Source organism: Scyliorhinus torazame, chromosome 8 (genome assembly GCF_047496885.1).
Source record: "Scyliorhinus torazame isolate Kashiwa2021f chromosome 8, sScyTor2.1, whole genome shotgun sequence".
Lineage (NCBI taxonomy): Eukaryota > Metazoa > Chordata > Chondrichthyes > Carcharhiniformes > Scyliorhinidae > Scyliorhinus > Scyliorhinus torazame.
In genome coordinates, this window is record NC_092714.1 from 183,755,441 (window position 1) to 183,775,392 (window position 19,952).

General features: G+C 44.6%; 1 protein-coding gene across 1 annotated transcript in view; it reads right to left on the reverse strand.

The window, feature by feature from the left end:
- Positions 1–19,952, reverse strand: part of LOC140428295 (cadherin-22-like) — a 1,238,550-nt gene that overhangs the window by 918,362 nt on the left and 300,236 nt on the right. Inside the window, exon 3 of the mRNA XM_072514610.1 lies at positions 2,358–2,652. Within this exon, the coding sequence (XP_072370711.1) occupies positions 2,358–2,652 (295 nt within the window). The remainder of the gene's footprint in view (positions 1–2,357; positions 2,653–19,952) is intronic.

Consider the following 19,952-nt stretch of genomic DNA (forward strand, 5'->3'; position numbering starts at 1 on the left):
TTCGCTTACCCCTGACATACCTATAGAAAGCTTTTGGGTTTTCCTTGATCCTACCTGCCAAATACTTCTCATGTCCCCTCCTTGCTCGTCTTAGCTCTCTCTTTAGATCCTTCCTCGCTACCTTGTAACTATCCATCGCCCCAACTGAAACTTCACACCTCATCTTCACATAGGCCTCCTTCTTCCTCTTAACAAGAGATTCCACTTCTTTGGTAAACCACGGTTCCCTCTCTCGACGCCTTCCTCCCTGCCTGACCGGTACATACTTATCAAGAACACGCAGTAGCTGATCCTTGAACAAGCTCCACTTATCCAGTGTGCCAAACACTTGCAGCCTACTTCTCCACCTTATCCCCCCCAAGTCACGTCTAATGGCATCATAATTGCCCTTCCCCCAGCTATAACTCTTGCCCTGCGATGTATACTTATCCCTTTCCATCATTAACATAAACGTCACTGAATTGTGGTCACTGTCCCCAAAGTGCTCTCCTACCTCCAAATCCAACACCTGGCCTGGTTCATTACCCAAAACCAAATCCAACGTGGCCTCGCCTCTTGTTGACCTGTCAACAATTATGTGTCAACATAATTGAGATGGCATTAATTGACAAATGGGAAAAGATGTGTCTTAATTTTATTCATAATGATAGCCAAGCTGTAGTCAGAAGCTCATCTGATCCCAGCTTCTTGGTTGAGGGGAATAAAACAAAATGGAATGAAACAGCGAGGTTGCAGTTTTTAAGAGGATGAACCTTACCTTTACGAGGATGAACATTGTTTAAAGCGGTTGAATATTGCCTTTAAGAGGATGAACATTGGTGCCTGGCAACATAACAGGCTGGATATTCAATTCAAAGTCAGAATCCCAACCCTGGGTAATTTCACCTTATGCCTTTTTAAAATGTAAATTCCCTAATTGCACAGGAGGTGAATGATGGCACTGATGTCTCCAGAATGCAGGCGCTGCCTGCAGAGAGTATGTGGCAAAGGCAAATGGGAGCCATGCTGGGGCCTGCTGCTGCCTTACCAAAGAGAACAGGCATAATATCAGGGGACCCAACAAGATAAACATTCAACAAATGGCCATCCAGCCAATTGAGACGAAGTGTACTCAATCTCGTACAAGATGCCCCATGGCCCAACATTTTTCATCTCATTTAAAGAAATTTTCACTTTGTCCTATCGAAACCAGCACCAGTGGCACAGTGGTTAGCATTGCTGCTTCACAGCGCCAGGGACCAAGGTTCAATTCCAGCCTTGGGTGACTGCCTGTGTGGAGTTTGCACTTTCTCTCCATGTCTAGTTTTCTCCGGGTGCTTTGGTTTCCTCCCACAGTCCAAAGATGTACAGGATAGGTGGATTGGCCATGCTAAAATTGCCCCTTAGTGTCCAATGATGTGCAGGTTAGGTGGGTTATGGGGTTACATGGATGGGGTGAGGGAGTGGGCCTGGGTAGGGTATTCTTTCAGGTGGTCTGAATGGCCTCCTTCTGCACTGTAGGAATTCTATGGTTCTATGTGTCAGACTGTTAGGGTTCCATTGAAAATTCCCTTCTCACTTCCCTTGACCAGTTTACCAGCTCCTCAAGGAATTTAACAGGCCATTATGTGGAGGCGAGCTGGTTCCCTGTTCCCCCCCTCCCATTTTCCCTTTGAAAATCAGGGCATGTCCCGGAATCGACAGGGTCCAAAGATGTCCTCCGCTAATGGGATTTTTAAATCATACCCGCACCCATTCCTGACCCTTCTGCCAATTGAAAATCCAACCCGTTGGATCTCAATTTTCTGTTTTAGCATTTCAATATAATGCAGGACCTAGCAACAGACAGTGTATGCCCAATAACTTGTTGTTTTCTGAAATACAGTCAACTTTATAAGTTGTTGAAGTTCAAAATAACTGAAAGAAAATATGTGCATGTATTTCAGCCATAATATCAGTCAAACCGAAAGTCAGCCATTTTGTACTGCACTCTCAGTGTAAACATAAACTTCACTGAAAACCAATTATTCTTTCAGCTTGTTCAGTTGTGAAAATACTTTGCTCCAAATAAACTTTTCATTGAGGTGGTTGACCTGAGCCTTCTTTAAAGGTTTCGCAAATAGTTTTCCTTTTATCTAAAACCAACAACTAGACTTCTGAAATGATGGTCCATGCAAGTGAATATCCAAAATGTCACACTGTGCAAAGGCACACTCATGACCAAAATCAGATTATTAAGTTCCAATTGCGTAGCAAAAATGAATGGCTTATGCTTCCGCGTTTGGGGGTCTTTGTGAACGCCAGTGGTAATTGCGGTTCAACTTCAAATGTAATCAATGCAAGAGATGACACATGCAAAACAGCTTATATCTCCTTACCTACTGGTGACAGCTCAGGCACGCTGCCAACATATGGTCCATCGAGAAACTTGGGCTCGCTGTCATTAATATCCTGGACTTTGATAATAAATTCTGATTCAGGTTCCAGAGGCCTATCGGTCAGTCGGTCCCGTGCCTGAGCACGAAGTGTGTAATAGGTTTTCTCTTCACGATCCAATCGCTCTGTGGCATGGATATCCCCAGTAATCTGGTCAATAATGAAAACTGTGCCAGCACCCTCCCCCGAGATGGTGTATTTTATGGAGCCATCTCCTTTGTCCGAGTCTGAGTGAATCTAGAAAAGAGGAAGAAACGATTGTTGATCATTTGGTTAGTTAGTCATTTGAGAACTCTTTGCGGCTGGATTAACCCTACTTGCAGCAGAGGAAGAATTCAATTCAGGCAGCACTGAGAGGCTCCAGCTCGGAAAAACCTTCATGCGTAAGTTCAATAGTTCTTTTGTTGGGAAGAGCTACCATTGAATATGAAGCAAAAGCAGGAAAAAGCGAGGTACTAAACAGCCGTGATCTAACTGAACTTCTACCTCGAGGAGTAGTTGAGGTGACTAGCATTGATGTTTTTAAAGGGGAGCTGGCTGAGCACATGACAAACAAATGAACAGAAGGATATACTGCTGGGGTTAAAGGAGGAGTGAAAGCTGGCTTGATTGGAATATAGACCAGTTATCCAAATGGCCTGTTTCTGTACTGTATGTGAATCTATGCAACAGCCCCGAAGGGCTACTCTTGCTCTTCATGTTTTTAAGCCAGCCAGCATATTGGTATCAAAGGATACATGCTATCACAAGGTAACACAGACAGTTCTGTTGCCTGGAGACAGACAGTAACGTTCAGAGATGAGTCTGGCTTCATTATAGATATGCATTTACAGGATATTGCTGAGTTCTACCAGCGTGCAGCCTTTGTCTGGAGATGTGGTGACCTTTTCCAACAGAGTGCCTTCTGAGTATGGTGATCTTTTCAGCTGTATTTATGAAAGGAGGGTTGAAGGGCTTTTGACGCAGCTCAATCCAATATTGGATACCAACGCTTTTTTAATTTTTAAAAATAAATTTAGAATACCCAATTCTTCCTTTCCAATTAAGGGGCAATTTAGCCTGGCCAATCCACCTACCCTGCACATCTTTGGGTTGTGGGGATGAAACCCACGCAAACACGGGCAGAATATGCAAAATCCATAAGGACAGTGACCCAGAACCGGAATCGAACCTGAGACATCGGCGCCGTGAGGATTGGATACCAAAGCTGTTTCTTTTCCTGTGAGTATCAGCCTGGTCCTTTATTTCTAATTTGTAAAGATATTCAGGCTAATGAAGATGAAGTGGCTTTACTCACTTTCCTGCTCCTTCTGTGGTTAATTGTAGCATATGAAATCACAGTGAGATCAAATTTCTTCTTTTGATTGCACAGACAGAAATTTATTCTGTGCTTTTCTCCTTCCATAGCTGTGTTTCCTCATTGTAGCAGGGAGTCCTCCTCAAAACTTTACATGAGTAAGCTCTGCTGCATATTGACGCACTGGCAAAGGTGTGTCATCAATAATGGCTGACCAGGAAACTGTCCCACTCTTACCGCCTGCTATGGACGTACTGGAAGGATGAGCAGATTGATTATCATCCCAGTTGGCCATGTCATGTACGCTCCTCCCATCACCAATAAGGCCCAGAGTGGGACTCGAACCTGAGACAGAGTCGCAAGACCTCCTGACGCATTGTGTTTTACAGCACAAAAAGAGGTCCTTCAGCCTATCGTGTCTGCGCAGCCATCAAGCATTTATCTATTCTCATTCCACCCCCCAGCCCCCCGATGGGAAAAACAAATAGGGGAAAGAAGAATGCTGGTCTGAACTGTTTTTTCTTTCTGGGCCATCTGCCAGCACTTGGTCCATAGCCTTGTGAGCTGTGCTGTTTCAAGTGCTGATCTTTTCTTTTACGAAGGTGCTAACAACGTCCTTAAAGCCAGTGCACATTCAGGTACTTGAAAGGAGAACTATTTGGGAATGAGATAAATTCAAATCGGGGTAAGCTCTTCCAAATAAAGCAGTGACTCGATTGCATAAAGTATTCACTGTGGAAACGTCCCTTTCCCATCCTGTTTTCAGGTGGCAAGATTGTACAGCAAAAAGGCAGGCTCCTCATGAAATATGTCAATTGGGTTGGATTCAGGGCCCGAAAAGACACTGGCCGCTAATTCTTTATTTTTCCATGGTGGTCAGGTTGAGCAGCAGAGCTCTCCCGGAACCCAGCAGGAAATATTTGGCCTCCCTGCCCCTGGCTTCCCCCCCCACTTTCTCCCTCTGCAACCTTTGTCACCTCTTCCATCCACCCCAGCCTAATTTACCTCACTCCTGGAGATCATTTCTGCTGCCCAATTTTTCTTTTTTCTTCCCGCTGGCCAGGCAGTGATTTCTGCAGGATTCACATTGTGATTACGGCAGCATATGGAACTGAGGCCTTGGCATTAAAATCACCCTCGGCCTCACTGCGCAGGCTTGTTGCTCACCCCTATGGCAGAAGAAGCTCACACTGCAATAAAATCAGGGCCAATGAACCAGGAATGCTCTTGGCGAGCAAACAGGGCCTGCACCAAACACAGGGACGTGTGCAACATACTATTGGTCAGTCCTGACCTGCTACTGATCAGTAATTAAACATCAGGAGGTGGATAGGAAAGTATTTCCACTTATTTTGGGCAAGTGGAGCTGTGCCGGCAGAGGGAACATGATTTTCCTCTGTCACATTTAAGGAATTGGCTGGACCAGTATTGGTCAGTGCAGTAGCTAGTCCCAAATTATGGGCGGGACTCTACGACCCCCTGCCAGGTCGGAGAATCCCCGGGGGGGGGGGCAGCGCGAATCCTGTCCCGATGCCGGCTGCCGTATTCTCCGGCGCTGTTTTTCGGGCAGGGTCGGGACTCACACCACGCCGGTCGGGGACCGTTGGCAGTGGCCCCTCCAGCGATTCTCTGGGCCCCGATGGGCTGAGCGGCTGTCCGTTTTTGGCCAGTCCCGCCGTCGTGGGTTACGCATGGTCCCACACGGCGGGAACTGGCAGGTAAGTCAGCGTGGGCGGTCCTCGAGGGTGCGCGGGGGGATCCGACCCCGGGGGGGGGCCCACAGTGGCCTGGCCCGCGATCGGGGCCCACTGATCTGCAGGCGAGCCTTTTATGTGGGGGCACTTCTTCCTTCCCCGCCGGCCCCTGGAGGGCTCCGCCATGGCTGGTGCGGAGAAGAGAACCCCCTGCGCATGCGCCAAAATACGACAGCGGGTTTGCGCATGCGCGGAATCACGCCGGCGTTTCCGCGCATGCGTGAACTCGCCCAGTCTCTTCGGTGCCGGCTGGAGCGGCGCCAGCCCCTCCGGCATCCACCTAGTCCCCGAGACAGGTGAGAATTCCTCTCCTTGGGGGCCCATTGACGCCGGAGACGTTGGCGCCAGTTTTCCCCCCGGCGTTGGGACTTAGTCCCCGGAAGGGAGAATACCGGTGTATATTCGTGAATTTAGCCACTAATGACTGGATTTAAAGAGGAAAGCACCTTTAAATCATTTTATGTGTTGGATCATGAACCTACAATTCATGCACAAAAACCTTGGTTCATAATATATGCTACGTTTGAGATTTCCCTTGATCTAATCCATGTCATTACTCCACAATAACATAACAAAAGAGCATGAAATTCATCTATAAAGATCACTCAACATTTTATTGAGACTGCAGTAATATACCAGAAACATTGGTACCCGAGCAGAATGATCACTGTCTGCTCTAGCATCCCAGCTGGTGGTGGAAGTCTGGCCGCAGAAAAATACTTTTCACTGTACTTCTGTGTGTTGTGATAGTGTGAACAAGGGTCAGAGAAGCTGCCTTCCCATTCCTTGGCCCTGGCAGATTTTTCCTTGTCCTTTGCCTCTTCCAGGATGGGAATAAGGTTGGGTCTGAGATCCTGTCGATGTGTAAATAAGCAAAATATTGCGGATACTGGAAATCTGAATTAAAAACAGGAAATGCTGGATAAAAGAGCAGCTCTGACAGAATCTGTGGAGAGGGAAACAGAATTAACGTTTTGAGTCCATATGACTCTTCCTCAAAGCTCTGAAGAAGTGTCATATGGGCCCAGGACGTTAACTCTGATTCATCTTCACCGATGCTGCCAGAGCTTCTGCATTCATCCAGCATATTCTCTTGATATTCCTGTTGATCTGTGGCAGTCTGGCCGTTGAGCTGTGGGTCAGGCCCAATTGATAAATTGGTCTTTTCCTCCCCATCACTTTCACATGTTGGCATGTTCCAGTGGTGAGTGGGGACTGTATTCCAACGTTTGATATGTTTTCATTCAAAGCATTTCAATCACATTTGCTTAACGAACCACTTTTTTAAAAACTAAGATCAACCACTGGACCTTTTCTTCAACCTAAACAAAGCGTCTGATGGCCCTTTCGGTCAGACCCTCATCCATAGAATTCTACAGAGCAGAGGAGGCCATTCTGCACTGACCCTCCTGAGCTGCTATAATTGTGATGCCACGACAGAGAAGTAGAACGTAAAAATGTCACAACCACCCAGCATTAACTTGTTGGTCTGGGAGAAGCCCAAATAGAAATGATCAACTCAGCAATGCAATCAACAGCAAATTTGACTGACAAAGCAACTTTAAGGTGAACAAATATCTCATTTGTTTTAGAGGGCGCATTAAAGAACGAATGGGCAAAGAGTTAAAGAAGGAGAGATTTGTAGTCAAAAAAGGTGGGCCTTCAGCCATTCCTTCAAGAAAGAAAAGGAGGTAAGTAGGGAGATGGATTTAGGGAAGGAGTTCCAGAGTTCGGGGCCGAGTCATCGGATGGAATGGCTGCCAACATGAGAGGAAGTGAGGCTCAAGGCGACTGGAAATGTGAATTGGAGAGAAGGTTATACTTTTGGCACAGGTGACACAAATGAGGTGGCGCCCGGCAACAAGGTTTTATTTGGGGGGATGAGAAGTTTAAACTTGCAGTACTGTGGAGTTGGGAGCCTATGTGGGTCAACGAGGATGGGGTCAGGGTGGATAAGCAAGCATACAGAGGGCAGATTCAAACAATAACCAAATCTTTATCAGTCACTTCTGGCTGTATCTCTTTCAATTCGTCATTCGGAAGACATAAGTAAGCGATCATGGAATTAAAAGAGACATTAAACCCTTCTGAAGCCATCCACCCATTGTACGGCCATATTGTCCAAGTCTTCACCAAGCGAAGGTGGCTGGGGGAGAAGTTTATTTATGCAGGATCTAAATACAGCCTGGGAGAGTGTGATGGACGCAGATTCATTTTTCAAAAAGGAACTGGAAAATTGTCTGAAGGAAAAGAATTTTGGATTGGATTGGATTGGATTTGTTTATTGTCACGTGTACCGAGGTACAGTGAAAAGTATTTTTGTCAGAATTTGCAGAGCTACAAAGAAAAGGCAGGGCAGTGGGACTAGCTGAGTGCACTTTTAAAGGGCTAGCACAGTCAATACAGGCCAAACGACCTCCTTCTGCAGCGTAACCCTTCTATAATTCTATAACCCAATCTTAAAATTCTCAAAAGTATATTTTCACCCAAATAAAGCTTCCAAAAAGTTAACACTATGAACACACTCCAGATAATCTTGCCATGTGGTGAATAATTTACGACAAAATGTTATGTAAACTATTCAATCATTTTGGCCTCAATCTATCCCTAGAACCTCGCATGACACTTTTTGCCTGGCAGCCATCGGACTTTTTAAATGAGCTCTGTGAATTTGCTCACAGACTGATGGAGATCCACTCCACACAAACGTCCACATGCACATCACTCTAAGGAACAACATTCATATAAATATCCAGCCTCACTTGAGCTTCAACTTTTTAAATAGAGTTCTTTAGTCTCAGAAACACAATTGAAGGTTAAGAAAAAAAAATAGCTGCATCACATCTCCCGTTATTTTCATCAAAGACTTGAATCATACAAACACATAAAAAAGAATGAAGGGGGAAAAAATGTCCGATTGCATTAGTTGGTGTAACATTTTTCATTATGGCTGCAACGACTGATAATGTTAATTTCTGAGGAGACATAAAAACTAGTTTGACCATTATTCTTTCTGAAAGTTCTTTTTTGTTTCTTCTTGGACAATCAAATGAGCTTCTGGAGAATGCAGAAACATAGGATCATAGAATGGTTACTGCACAGAAGGTCATCAGAAGGACCTGTCATGCAGGGGAACATGAGGAGGCCATTCAGCCCCGTGAGCTTTTTCTACCTTTCAAGTAGATCATGGATGATCCTTCACTCATCCACCCACCATCTTGGTCCTGTAACTCTTAAAAGCATTGTCCAACAAAAAAAGCTCTGTTTTGAAAGTTTTCAATTCATTAGGCTTCCCTTATCCACAAATTGGTGATCCAGTTCACCCACTATCAATGCACCTCAATAAACTGCTTTCTCAGAAATTTGTCAAAGGATTATGATGTACTCATCCACTGTTACCCAATTTCAGACGGGTAACAACCATCTCGGAGAAAATAGCTGTTTTCTGGCATCTAACCTGACTGCCTATGGCAGATAATTAGCTGTTTCCATAACAGCCAAACTCAGTGGGAGTTTTACAATGCAATTTTAAGTTATAGTCTTTCACATGTATCCATTATTCTGTAGTCGTTGACTTCAAATTTAATGCCTGTTAGAAGTCCAACTACTGTGAATGATCTGGTCATGACTCACCTAATGCTTCAGTAAAAATATGCTTCCCATCAACTGCATAAATATAGAATAAAGCATGGTATTAAAACAGCCATAATAATGCAGACATGCCAGCTGGTATGTTCTGCTTCAGCAGAAACTCAGAATCAAGTCGGAGGGAAAACAGACTTTGTACCCAGTCATTTGTCTTGACATTGACCTCCGATGAATTGTGGCAGTGTTCCCACCAGCTGTAGAGATCGCATTTCAGGAAAGGAAGGGAAAAACCTTCAAAAGCTGAATAAAGACTTGTCTTTCTTAATTGCCTGGGCAGAATGAACAACGTTATCCCTTCAGAAGGAGTTATATATTTTAATCCCATCTCTCCATCTGTCATGTTTCTGTCATGTTATTAAGTTGCATGGCACATCCCTGCCATCCATTGACCTCATATTATCCATGTAATATCCAAATTGCAATGCTATCTGTAACATCTAATATCACTCCTGATGGGACAAACCAGTGCACAATAGGTATCAACGGAGTGATTCTGTAATCAAGCTTAAACACACAATCCAATACAGACTAGAGCTGGGTCAGGATTAGCATTTCAAATATTTGGTGGGTGTGATGTTCTTGGCAAGAAACGATAATATTCAGTAAGAAGCAGAACTGTTGCACATGTTGTTAAAATATGGATGCCTTTATTCTGCTTCTAGATTGACCCTGCTGGTACCTGGTCACCTATAGTAGTCAAAATGCACAAAGCAATTTTCAATGCACCCCATTTATCCCCTTCCTAATAATGAGAGGCATTGCATGTTTCAATGGTGTGTTTCCAAAGTATAAAAATAAGCTTAAACATAACATGAATATTCAACTTCACCAGTAACACTGTACACATATGTAACACTATGACAGTGCACTCCCTCATACACAATGAGATGAAAGACTTGTTCAGCAACTGAAAATAGTTTACTTTGTAACATAGTCACTTAAACACAGTGGATTATTTCTCTCAGAGTAGCATATCATCTGACATCAAGAATCATCTCATTTACCTCCTTTGCTTCATTTCGGGTGATGGTGCGGGAATCGGATTCAGTGCTTGTGAATTATGTTTTCAGTACTTTGAAGAATGAAGCATTCCGTGTGATGATTTGCGAACTGTGCATAGCAGTGATCATTGATCTTTCTGTGTTGGTCACAACAAATGGCTGGACATCGTTATGATTTGTTTTCTTTCTAATATGACCGTCACTTTTCACAAGCAGTTTTTCTCCTAACTTTAGTGGTGTGGTTTTCAATTTCGTGATTTGCTCTGCATTTACTCTCATTCAATCCTTCTGTTCTCAATTGCTGTTATATGCATAGAATTTACAGTGCAGAAGGAGGCTATTTGGCCCATCGAGTCTGCACCGGCCCTTGAAAGGGCACTCTACCTAAGCACATGTCTCCACCCTCTCCACGTAACCCAGTAACCCCACCTAACCTTTGGACACTAAGGGGAAATTTAGCGTGGCCAATCCACTTAACTTGCACATCTTTGGACTGTGGGAGGAAACCACAGAGGAACCCAGAGGAAAACCATGCAGACACGGGGAGAAAGTGCGAACTCCACACAGACAGTCACCCGAGGCCGGAATTGAACCTGGCTCCCTGGCACTGTGATGCAGCAGTGCTAACCACTGTGCCAGCATGCCGCCCCATATCGACAATTAGCTATCTTAGGAGGATGTGTGCGCCTAGGATGTGCAAAGGTGCGAGGATTTGGAGGCTTTCCAGTAGTCGGGTCAGGAATTGCCCAGGAATTGCAAAGGAAGTGATGTGACTCTTGCTTCAATGACTTGCTCTCAACTGTAGCTGTATGGATCACTTTTTCAAGGTAGATATAAATCTATTGACTTCTAAATAAACTCTTGGGTAATGCAGTATTATTTTTCGACAGTGAGCAGGTAGTTGACAAATGTACGGAAATAATCAATGTTGAAAGGGGGGTCGTTTTCACTTCTCACCATTTGAGGGTATCCAGACAAAACAAACATCTGGCCAAGTTTTGGGATGACCTTTTTCACTGAAGTAGATGTAACTATTTCTATGGGCGGAACATTGTGCTCCCTCTGGTGGCAAGCTTGGATCAGGAAGTACATGCAATTAGGCAGGAAGTGGCGTATCTGAAACCACCACCTTCCAGTCGCCTCCAGAATTAAGTTCTGTGCGGAAAGGCCAATGGTCATTCTTCCCACCGCACTGATTATTGAGGCCATTAAGTGACCAATTAAAAACCACTTAAGGGCTTCATCTGACCGCCATTGGTGTTAAACCAGTAGTGGGCTGGCTTGATGACATGCGGCGCACACAACAGGCTAAAATATGCAGACACCTTTCATCTCTGGGGATGGTGATGTTCCTTCGATCAAAGGCATAATGGAGGGAATTGACATTTGGAAGGTGGGTCCCACTGAGAGCCACACCCCTGCCCTCCCACCCTGTGAATGCTCGCCCACCAAACCGCACCCCCCCCTCCCCCCCCACACACACACATTACCTATCTGTGGCCTGGGCCACTTAGTGATCTTCAAACTCAGGCAGGTGATTTTTCTTGTAATAGCCACCGCCTCTTCTGTGGCCTGCTTAGCAAAAAAGATGTCGGCCTCTGATTGGCTGACAGCTCTCAATGGGCAATAGTTCTGCCCTTGGAATTTTGATTGCAGGGGAAGGCCCACTGGTTGCCTTGCCACCTCCTTATTCATTTGCCAGGCATTGCCAAAGAGAGGCAGAGCAGGTCTCTTGCTGGCCCTCCAGCTGGCTGACAAGACCCTTGGCACTGCAACAAGATTCTGCCCTACGATTGAAAATTTGCTGCAGCCATCTGTAACAACAAGTAAGTGTTCACCGCTGAACAAATCTGTGAAATCAATGCTAATTTCAATCCACGGTCTTGGAGGTAATTCGGACATCGTGAAAGGGTCACAAAGTTTTGACGTTGTGGTTGCTTGATATGGCAAACACTGGTTAATTATGAAATCAATGCCTGGGATCCGTACCTTTTTCTGAAGGAGGGTCCTAGCAATTCCTTGGTGACCTCTGGGTGCAACACATTCTCTCAATGACTGTGCAATGTTACAGCATAACACACAATCAGTTGTGGCTGTAACTGAAAACTCATTTCGACCTTCAGGAAGACCTTTTAGTGTATGATATTTTGATTTATGGACGCTCTCTTGGTCATGTCTCTCGAGTTTCATCATTCCATTCCCATCATACATTGTTGCAATGCCTTATCTTATTTTGTTGTCACTTTGATGTCAGATAGTTTTGGCAACTTTGGTAACATAAGACCATAAGACATAGGAGTGGAAGTAAGGCCATTCGGCCCATCAAGTCCACTCTACCATTCAATCATGGCTGATTTCAACTCCATTTACCCGCTCTCTCGTCATAGCCCTTAATTCCTCGAGAAATCAAGAATTTATCAACTTCTGTCTTAAAGACACTCAACATCCCCACCTCCACCGCCCTCTGTGGCAATGAATTCCACAGACCCACCACTCTCTGGCTGAAGAAATTTCTCCTCATCTCTGTTCTGAAGTGACTCCCTTTTACACATTCAAGTTTAACTGGTTAAGATGTTTTCTGCAACCTTTACCTCATGACTAGTAGGACTGACTGACAGCAATGAATGTCATGAGGTATAGTCTGCTGGATTGAGCTTGCCTGGCTGATACTCAACATGGAACTCATACTCTTGTACTTTGAGTATCCAACACTATTCCAGCGGGTGGTTTGCCATGTGGATTGTTGATGCTTCTAAATGGTCTTACGATTGGTTATTATGTCAAACCCAGTTCCATACAAGTAGAGATGAAAGTGTAAGACACCCCATGTGATTGAGAACACTTCTCTCTCTGTGGGTAAAATCGCTCTACCGGTAGTCCCCATCTGCTTGCCATCACAAACATAATAAAAATTATTTGGATGGGCGTCACTGGCAAGGCCAACATTTGTTGCCCATCCTTAATTGTCCTTAAACTGAGGGACTTGCTGTGCCATTTCAGAGGACAGACGAGACTCAACCATATTGCTGTGGGGTTGGGGTCATATGTAGGTCAGACTGGGTAAGACCACCAGGTTTCCTTCCCTAAAGGACACTGATGAACCAGATGGGTTTTTATGGCAATCAATGAGAGGTTCATGGTCACTAATACTGAGGCTAGCTTTCAATTCTGTTTTTTATTAATTGAATTTAAATTCCACCAGTTGCCATGGTGGGAATTGAGCTCATGCCCACAGAGCATTGGCCTGTGGATTACCTGTTCAGTGACATTCACACAACACCACTATCTTTCCATTGCGGCTCTGCTGGGTCACCTACCCTGTCTTTCTGCACAGGAACAGCACCAAATCCTCCTGGGCTTGCAACCATGACCAGATAGGATACTTTCTCAAGGTCTAAATAGGTATCTGTGCAACTTCCTGATAACCATTGTTTGATCTGGTGATTTAGTCCACACCCACTAGGTGGTCTCTTTTGTCAGATTGTGTGTGTTTTGGGGGGAGGGGGCAGATAAAGTAGTGAAGTCATGAATGGAGTGATCACAGTACGTAACGAGTCCGAGCAAACTCTGGACTTCCTCTATGTTTGTGTAACCACCGCTTTTTCAAAGGCTTCACCTTTCTATGGATCAGGTGATACTCCCTCACCATTAAACACATGACCAAATAATTCAATTATGCCTTTGTTGAACAAGCACTTGTCTTTGTTAAAAGTGAAGCTACAAGGGCAGTACGGTTGAGCAGTGGTTAGCAACGCTGCCTCACGGCGCCGAGGTCCCAGGTTCAATCCCGGCTCTGGATCACTGTCAGTGTGGAGTTTGCACATTCTCCCCATGTTTGCGTGGGTTTCGTCCCCACAACCCAAGATGTGCAGGCTGGGTGGATTGGCCACACTAAAATTGCCCCTTAATTGGAAGAAATGAATTGGGTACTCTAAATTTATAGAAGAAAAAAGTGAAGCTACATTCTCTAAAATGTTGCAAGTATGTATTTAGCCATGTCACAAATTCACTTTCAGTGTTACTGTAGATGATAAAGTCATTATTGATGTTTCGTCTGCCTTCAAGTCCTTGAAATGCAGATTGAATCATGAGCTGAAATAGCTCAGCTGCTGAATTGACTCCAAGGTTGAGCCGCTTGTATCGAATGAGTCCAATGTGAGTGGAGAAGACTGTAAGAAACCTTGATTTTTCTGGAAGTTCAATTTAAAATGTAGCTTGCATCAAGGTCAAGTTTAACAAAGTGCTTATCATGATTCACCTTCTGTACAATAACAAAAATAGTCAAGTACCTTTATTGTACAACTTGATTTGGTGACCACACTTCAAAGCAGATCCTAAATTGATTCTTACACTTGAGTTTCTTGGTGACTTGAATCTGTGAGGCCCAAAGGGGTGGACACCTCCCCCTCACCAATTTATTCAATGATGTCAAGGCCTAGTAGCTGCTGAATATCCTTCTCTGTCTGCTTTCTGACAGGAAGTTGAATCATCGCCATTGATGCGCGGCTAGGAGCACATGAGAATCCACTTGCAGCTTGCATATACATGTTTCAGTTTACCGATACCAGTGATAGACACATAATTCGAGAATCTTGTTGGCATGCAGAGGAATTACGTGCAAGATTCCAATCATATGCAGACCTGTTGCTGTGTTGGAAACTAATAAGTGTGTTACATTCCTCGGATAAGGTATAGAACACAGCATTTATTCCAGTGTCTTTGAATGAGGCTAGTATTTTAGCAGTCCCAAAACTTGCAATTGTTTGGCATTGTTTTACAGGAATTTTTTGTCTTTTCTGGTTTGCAGAGAATAGGGCAATCCTGCAAATTCTTTGAATGTTTTATCTCCCATGACATTAACAGGTGCTCATGTATCTGTGAGAGCAACTATTCCCAGGCAGCCAATGGTCACTGTCCCATGTATCTGAAAGAGAGCACAAAAGTACATCCAGGGCAATCCACCTTTACACTGGCTACATTCTCTCCTCATTTTGCAGTGGTCGTGTGCGGGCATGTGTCTGGTGGCCATTATCATTGACTTCTCTGATTAGCGGCAACAGCAAGCAAAGTGGCTGCATTTTTCGCAAGTTATCCCGCAGCTCCTTCCCACCCTGGGATACAGGGTACTCGCCTCTCCTCCACGGTGTCTCGCAGGGTCTCCAACTCCTTGACCGCAAACCGGGGTGTTGCTCTCAGTGCTGCCATCTTGTTGGCTTGGGATGAGAGCGTGGGAGTGGAGAGCTTATGCGGCTGCAGCTTGTCAGCCTCTCGAGTGTCAATCCCGACTCCAGCATATCAGACACCTTTCCTTATTGGAATCGATTGTGTTCCACGTGGTGCCATTGCTAGCCCATTAACAGTTCCGGAATTGTTCTGCAAGCTGCGCCAACTTTGCTGTCGAGAGAAGACCACCAATTCTGTCCCGGCATCAGCACTCAGTTTCCACAACAGAGAATCCAGCCACCTATGTTCACCACCATTTCAGGTACGTTATTTGTGTCCTCTTTTGTGAAGATAGGATCAAAGTATGTATTTAGTTGGTCGGCCATTTCTTTGTTCCCATTATAAATTCCCCTGTTTCTGACTGAGGGACCTCAAAGTCTCTTGTGAACTGAGGTCGGCCCAATGCACGGCATTCATTTCCAAATGGGTTTGATGGGGACGCCGTTATTTCCCGCTAGTGTGATGTGAGATTGGAAGATGAGAAGAGATCTCGGGTGGGCAGCTGTTTTATTGAACACTCGTGAGATGCAAATGGCATTCATGCCACCAGATAGTGGGAAAACGGACCTTCCATTAACCTGCCATTGGGAGAATTGCTATACTGCTTTTACACAGCCGGTTCCATGACTTTGCCTCGCGATGGATTCTCTACTCCAGTTCCCATGAGTCAGGTCGAAATGGTTGAAATGATGAGATTCTACTGATCACGTTGGCTCAGGAAGGCTCTTCAAATTTTTCTCTTTATCTTCATCGCTCAGTCAGCTAGTCGGCACATTTTAAAAGATTTTTCATACCAGAAAATAAATGGACTAGAGTACAACAATGAAACTATCAAAATGGTTCACTCTATTTTTTTTAAGTCACTTTCAGTGATTCAAAACCAGATTGCTCACAGGAAGAAAACTCAATGGTCTTATTAAATAGATGCTTATTTTAGGTAATAAACCAATTTTCAGCTGGATTAATCGAATTGCTACTATTCTTAAATACATCAAGGAATATTTTTAACGGGAAAAAAAAGAAACAATTATTTTTTAATAAGCTACCTGATTGCACTGGTTCACCAATTATTTTACATCTGTGATTGTGCAAATAATTCTAAGCATAATTTTGTACCATTTTGAGGATAATTTCCAGATTGCAGCCAAAGCAAAGTGTGCTCTGCAAATATAGAAGAGGAAAACATCGATTGTCCTTCATGATAATCCGAATCATAGATAGCTCAGCTGGTCGAGCAGAGGACTGTAGATGATTAAAGCTGGCATGCTTAGGTCGCTTGTTCAATTCCGGCTCGAAGAAACACTTACCCTCCTTTTGGGCCGCATGGTGGCACAGTGGTTAGCACTGCTGCCTCACAGCGCCAGGGACCTGGATTCAATTCCAGCCTTAGATCACTGTCTGTGTGGAGTTTGTATGTTCTCCCTGTGTCTGTGTGTGTTTCCTCCAGGAGCTCTGGTTACCTCCCACAGGGCTAAGTGGATTGACCATGATGAATTGCCCCTTCATGTCCAGGGATGTGCCGGTTAGGTTATGGGGTTGCAGGAATAGGGCGAGGTGGGGTGGATGGATATGGGTGGAATGCTCACTTGAAGGGTTGGTGCAGACTCGATGAGCCGAATGGCCTCCTTCTGCACTGTAGTTATTCTATGATTCTGCTCATTTCCCTGCATGGCCGGGGACTAGGTTAGGTTCCGGGAGTGGACTCTCGTGTCCCGATAATGTCATCTGGACTTGATCCGATGTTAAGGTCAATCCAGAAAGGAGATGCTGTTGCAGAAGATAGTTTAATTTTCCCACCGTTCCAACACTTGATCATTACAGATATGAATATATCCCACCTTTTCAACACTTTATGAGCACACACAGTATTCTGAAGAGGGATTGAGTAAACAGAGCCTATATTCTCTGGAGTTTCGAAGATTGAGAGGTGATCTTGCTGAAACATACAAAATATTTTAAAAAAATAGACATGGTAGATGCAGGTAAGATGCTTCCCCCAGTTGGGGGAGTCTACAACTAAGGGGCACAATTTCAAAATAAGGAGGATGCCACATCGGACCGAGATGAGGAGGAATTTATTTACACAGGGGATGGTGAATCTTTGGAATTCTTTGCCCCTGAGGACTGTGGAAGCTCAGTCATCGAGTATGTTTAAGGTAAAGATTGATAGATTTTTGATTGACAATAACGTAAGGGGTTATGGGAATAGTGGGGAGAAAAGGCTTTAAAGTCTCCAATCAACCATGATCATATTGAATGGCGGAGCAGGCTCAATGAGCTGAATGGCCTCCTCTTGTTACTCTGTTCCTCGGTCCCACCTTTCCAACACTTGATCAGCACAGTCATGAACAAAAGGACAAATTGAAATTTGGGAAGGTTTGTGTTGACCCCATGGTGTGATACATTCCTGATGTGCTCAGTGACAAAAGACTAAATTAGTTCCAGCATGTCTGAAGCTCATCAAAAACCTTCTGAGGCAACTGCTAATTTTTTTATGTAGTGGACATGTTGCAAAAGACCACATGAAGATAGATCGCCATCGCAACAAAAATGCATCCAGGCGAGCTGGAGATCATTTTGAACACCTGGATATGTGAGGTTACAGACAAAGAGAAAACAAGTGCGTCACTCAATCATCTGTATTTGTAGGAAACTAATGTTGATAAGCCACCGCCTCACAGTGTGTCTCTTAATTGGAAAACCAGACACTTCAGAGTGAAATGAGACACAATGACAATGACTTGAATTAATGTAGCATTTTTAATGTATTAGAGCATCCCAAGGTTCTTTACAAACACTAACACCAAAATTTGATCAGATGGCATTAGACAGATGACCAAAAGCTTGGTTAAAGGTTTGAAGCAGTTTCTTAAAGGAGGCAAGGAAAGTTGAGAGTTAGGGAGGCAATTCCAGAGATTTTCCCTCAGAAGCTGAAGGTGTGGCAACAATGATCATGTAATTAAAATCAGGAATCTTGTATCTGAGATCACCATTGCAAACGTCAGAGCAGCCTTCTCGAAGGTCAACCCTCGGAAAGCCACTGGGCCGGATGGGGTACCCGGACGGGCACTCAGGCCTTGCGCGGATCAGCTGGCGGGGGTATTCACAGACATCTTCAACCTCTCTTTACAACAATCTGAGGTCCCTATCTGCTTCAAGAAGACAGCTATCATCCCTGTACCAAACAAAAGACAAGCAGCGTGCCTTAATAACTATCGTCCAGTGGCTCTGACATCCATCATCATGAAGTGCTATGAAAGGTTAGTCATGGAATGAATCAACTCCAGCTTCCCGGATTGCCTTGATCCACTACAGTCCGCCTACCGCTGCAACAGGTCCACAGCAGATGCCATCTCCATGGCCCTGCACTCTACCCTGGAACACCTAGATAACAAAGACACCTATGCCAGACTCCTATTTCTCAACTACAGCTCAGCCTTCAACACCATCATTCCTACGAAACTCATCTCCAAACTCCATGGCCTTGGCCTCGGCTCCTCCCTCTGTGACTGGATGCTGAACTTTCTAACCCACAGGCCACAATCAGTAAGGATAGGCAACAACATTTCCTCCACGATCGTCCTCAACACCGGTGCCCCACAAGGCAGTGTCCTCAGCCCCCTACTATACTCCTTGTGCACCTATGACTGTGTGGCCAAATTCCCCTCCAACTTGATTTTCAAATTTGCTGATGACACCACGGTAGTGGGTCAGATTTCAAACAATGACAAGACAGAGTACAGGAATGAGATAGAGAATCTGGTGAACTGGTGCGACGACAATAATCTCTCCCTCAATGTCAACAAAACGAAGGAGGTTGTCATCGACTTCAGGAAGCGTAGTGGACAACATGCCCCTGTCTACATCAATGGGAACGAAGTAGAAAGGGTCGAGTGCTTCAAGTCTTAGGTGTCCAGATCACCAACAACCTGTCCTGATTCCCCCATGTCGACACTATAGTTAAGAAAGCCCACCAACGACTCTACTTTCTCAGAAGACTAAGGAAATTTGGCATGCCACCTACGACTCTCACCAACTTCTGCAGGTGCACCATAGAAAGCATTCTTTCTGGTTGTATCACAGCTTAGTATGGATCTTGGTCTGCCCAAGACCACAGGACATTACAAAAGGTTGTGAATGTAGCCCAATCCATCATGCAAACCAGCCTCCCATCCATCAACTCTGTCTACAATTCCCGCTGCCTCGGAATTATGCAGCCAGCATAATTAAGGACCCCACGCACCCCGGACATACTCTCTTCCACCTTCTTCCATCAGGAAAAAGATACCAAAGTTTGAGATCACCTACCAACCGACTAAAGAACAGCTTCTTCCCTACTGCCATCAGACTTTTGAATGGACCAACAGCTTCTTCCCTACTGCCATCAGACTTTTGAATGGACCTGCCTCTTTTAAGTTGATCTTTTCTCTACACCTTGCTATAACTGTAACATTATATTCTGCAGTCTCTCCTTCCTTCCCTGTGTATGGTATGCATTGATTGTACAGCATGCAAGAAACAATACTTTTCACTGTGTACTAATACATGTGACAATAATAAATCAAATCAAATCAAGAATGTTCAAGGGTCCAGAATTGGAGAAGTGCAGATATC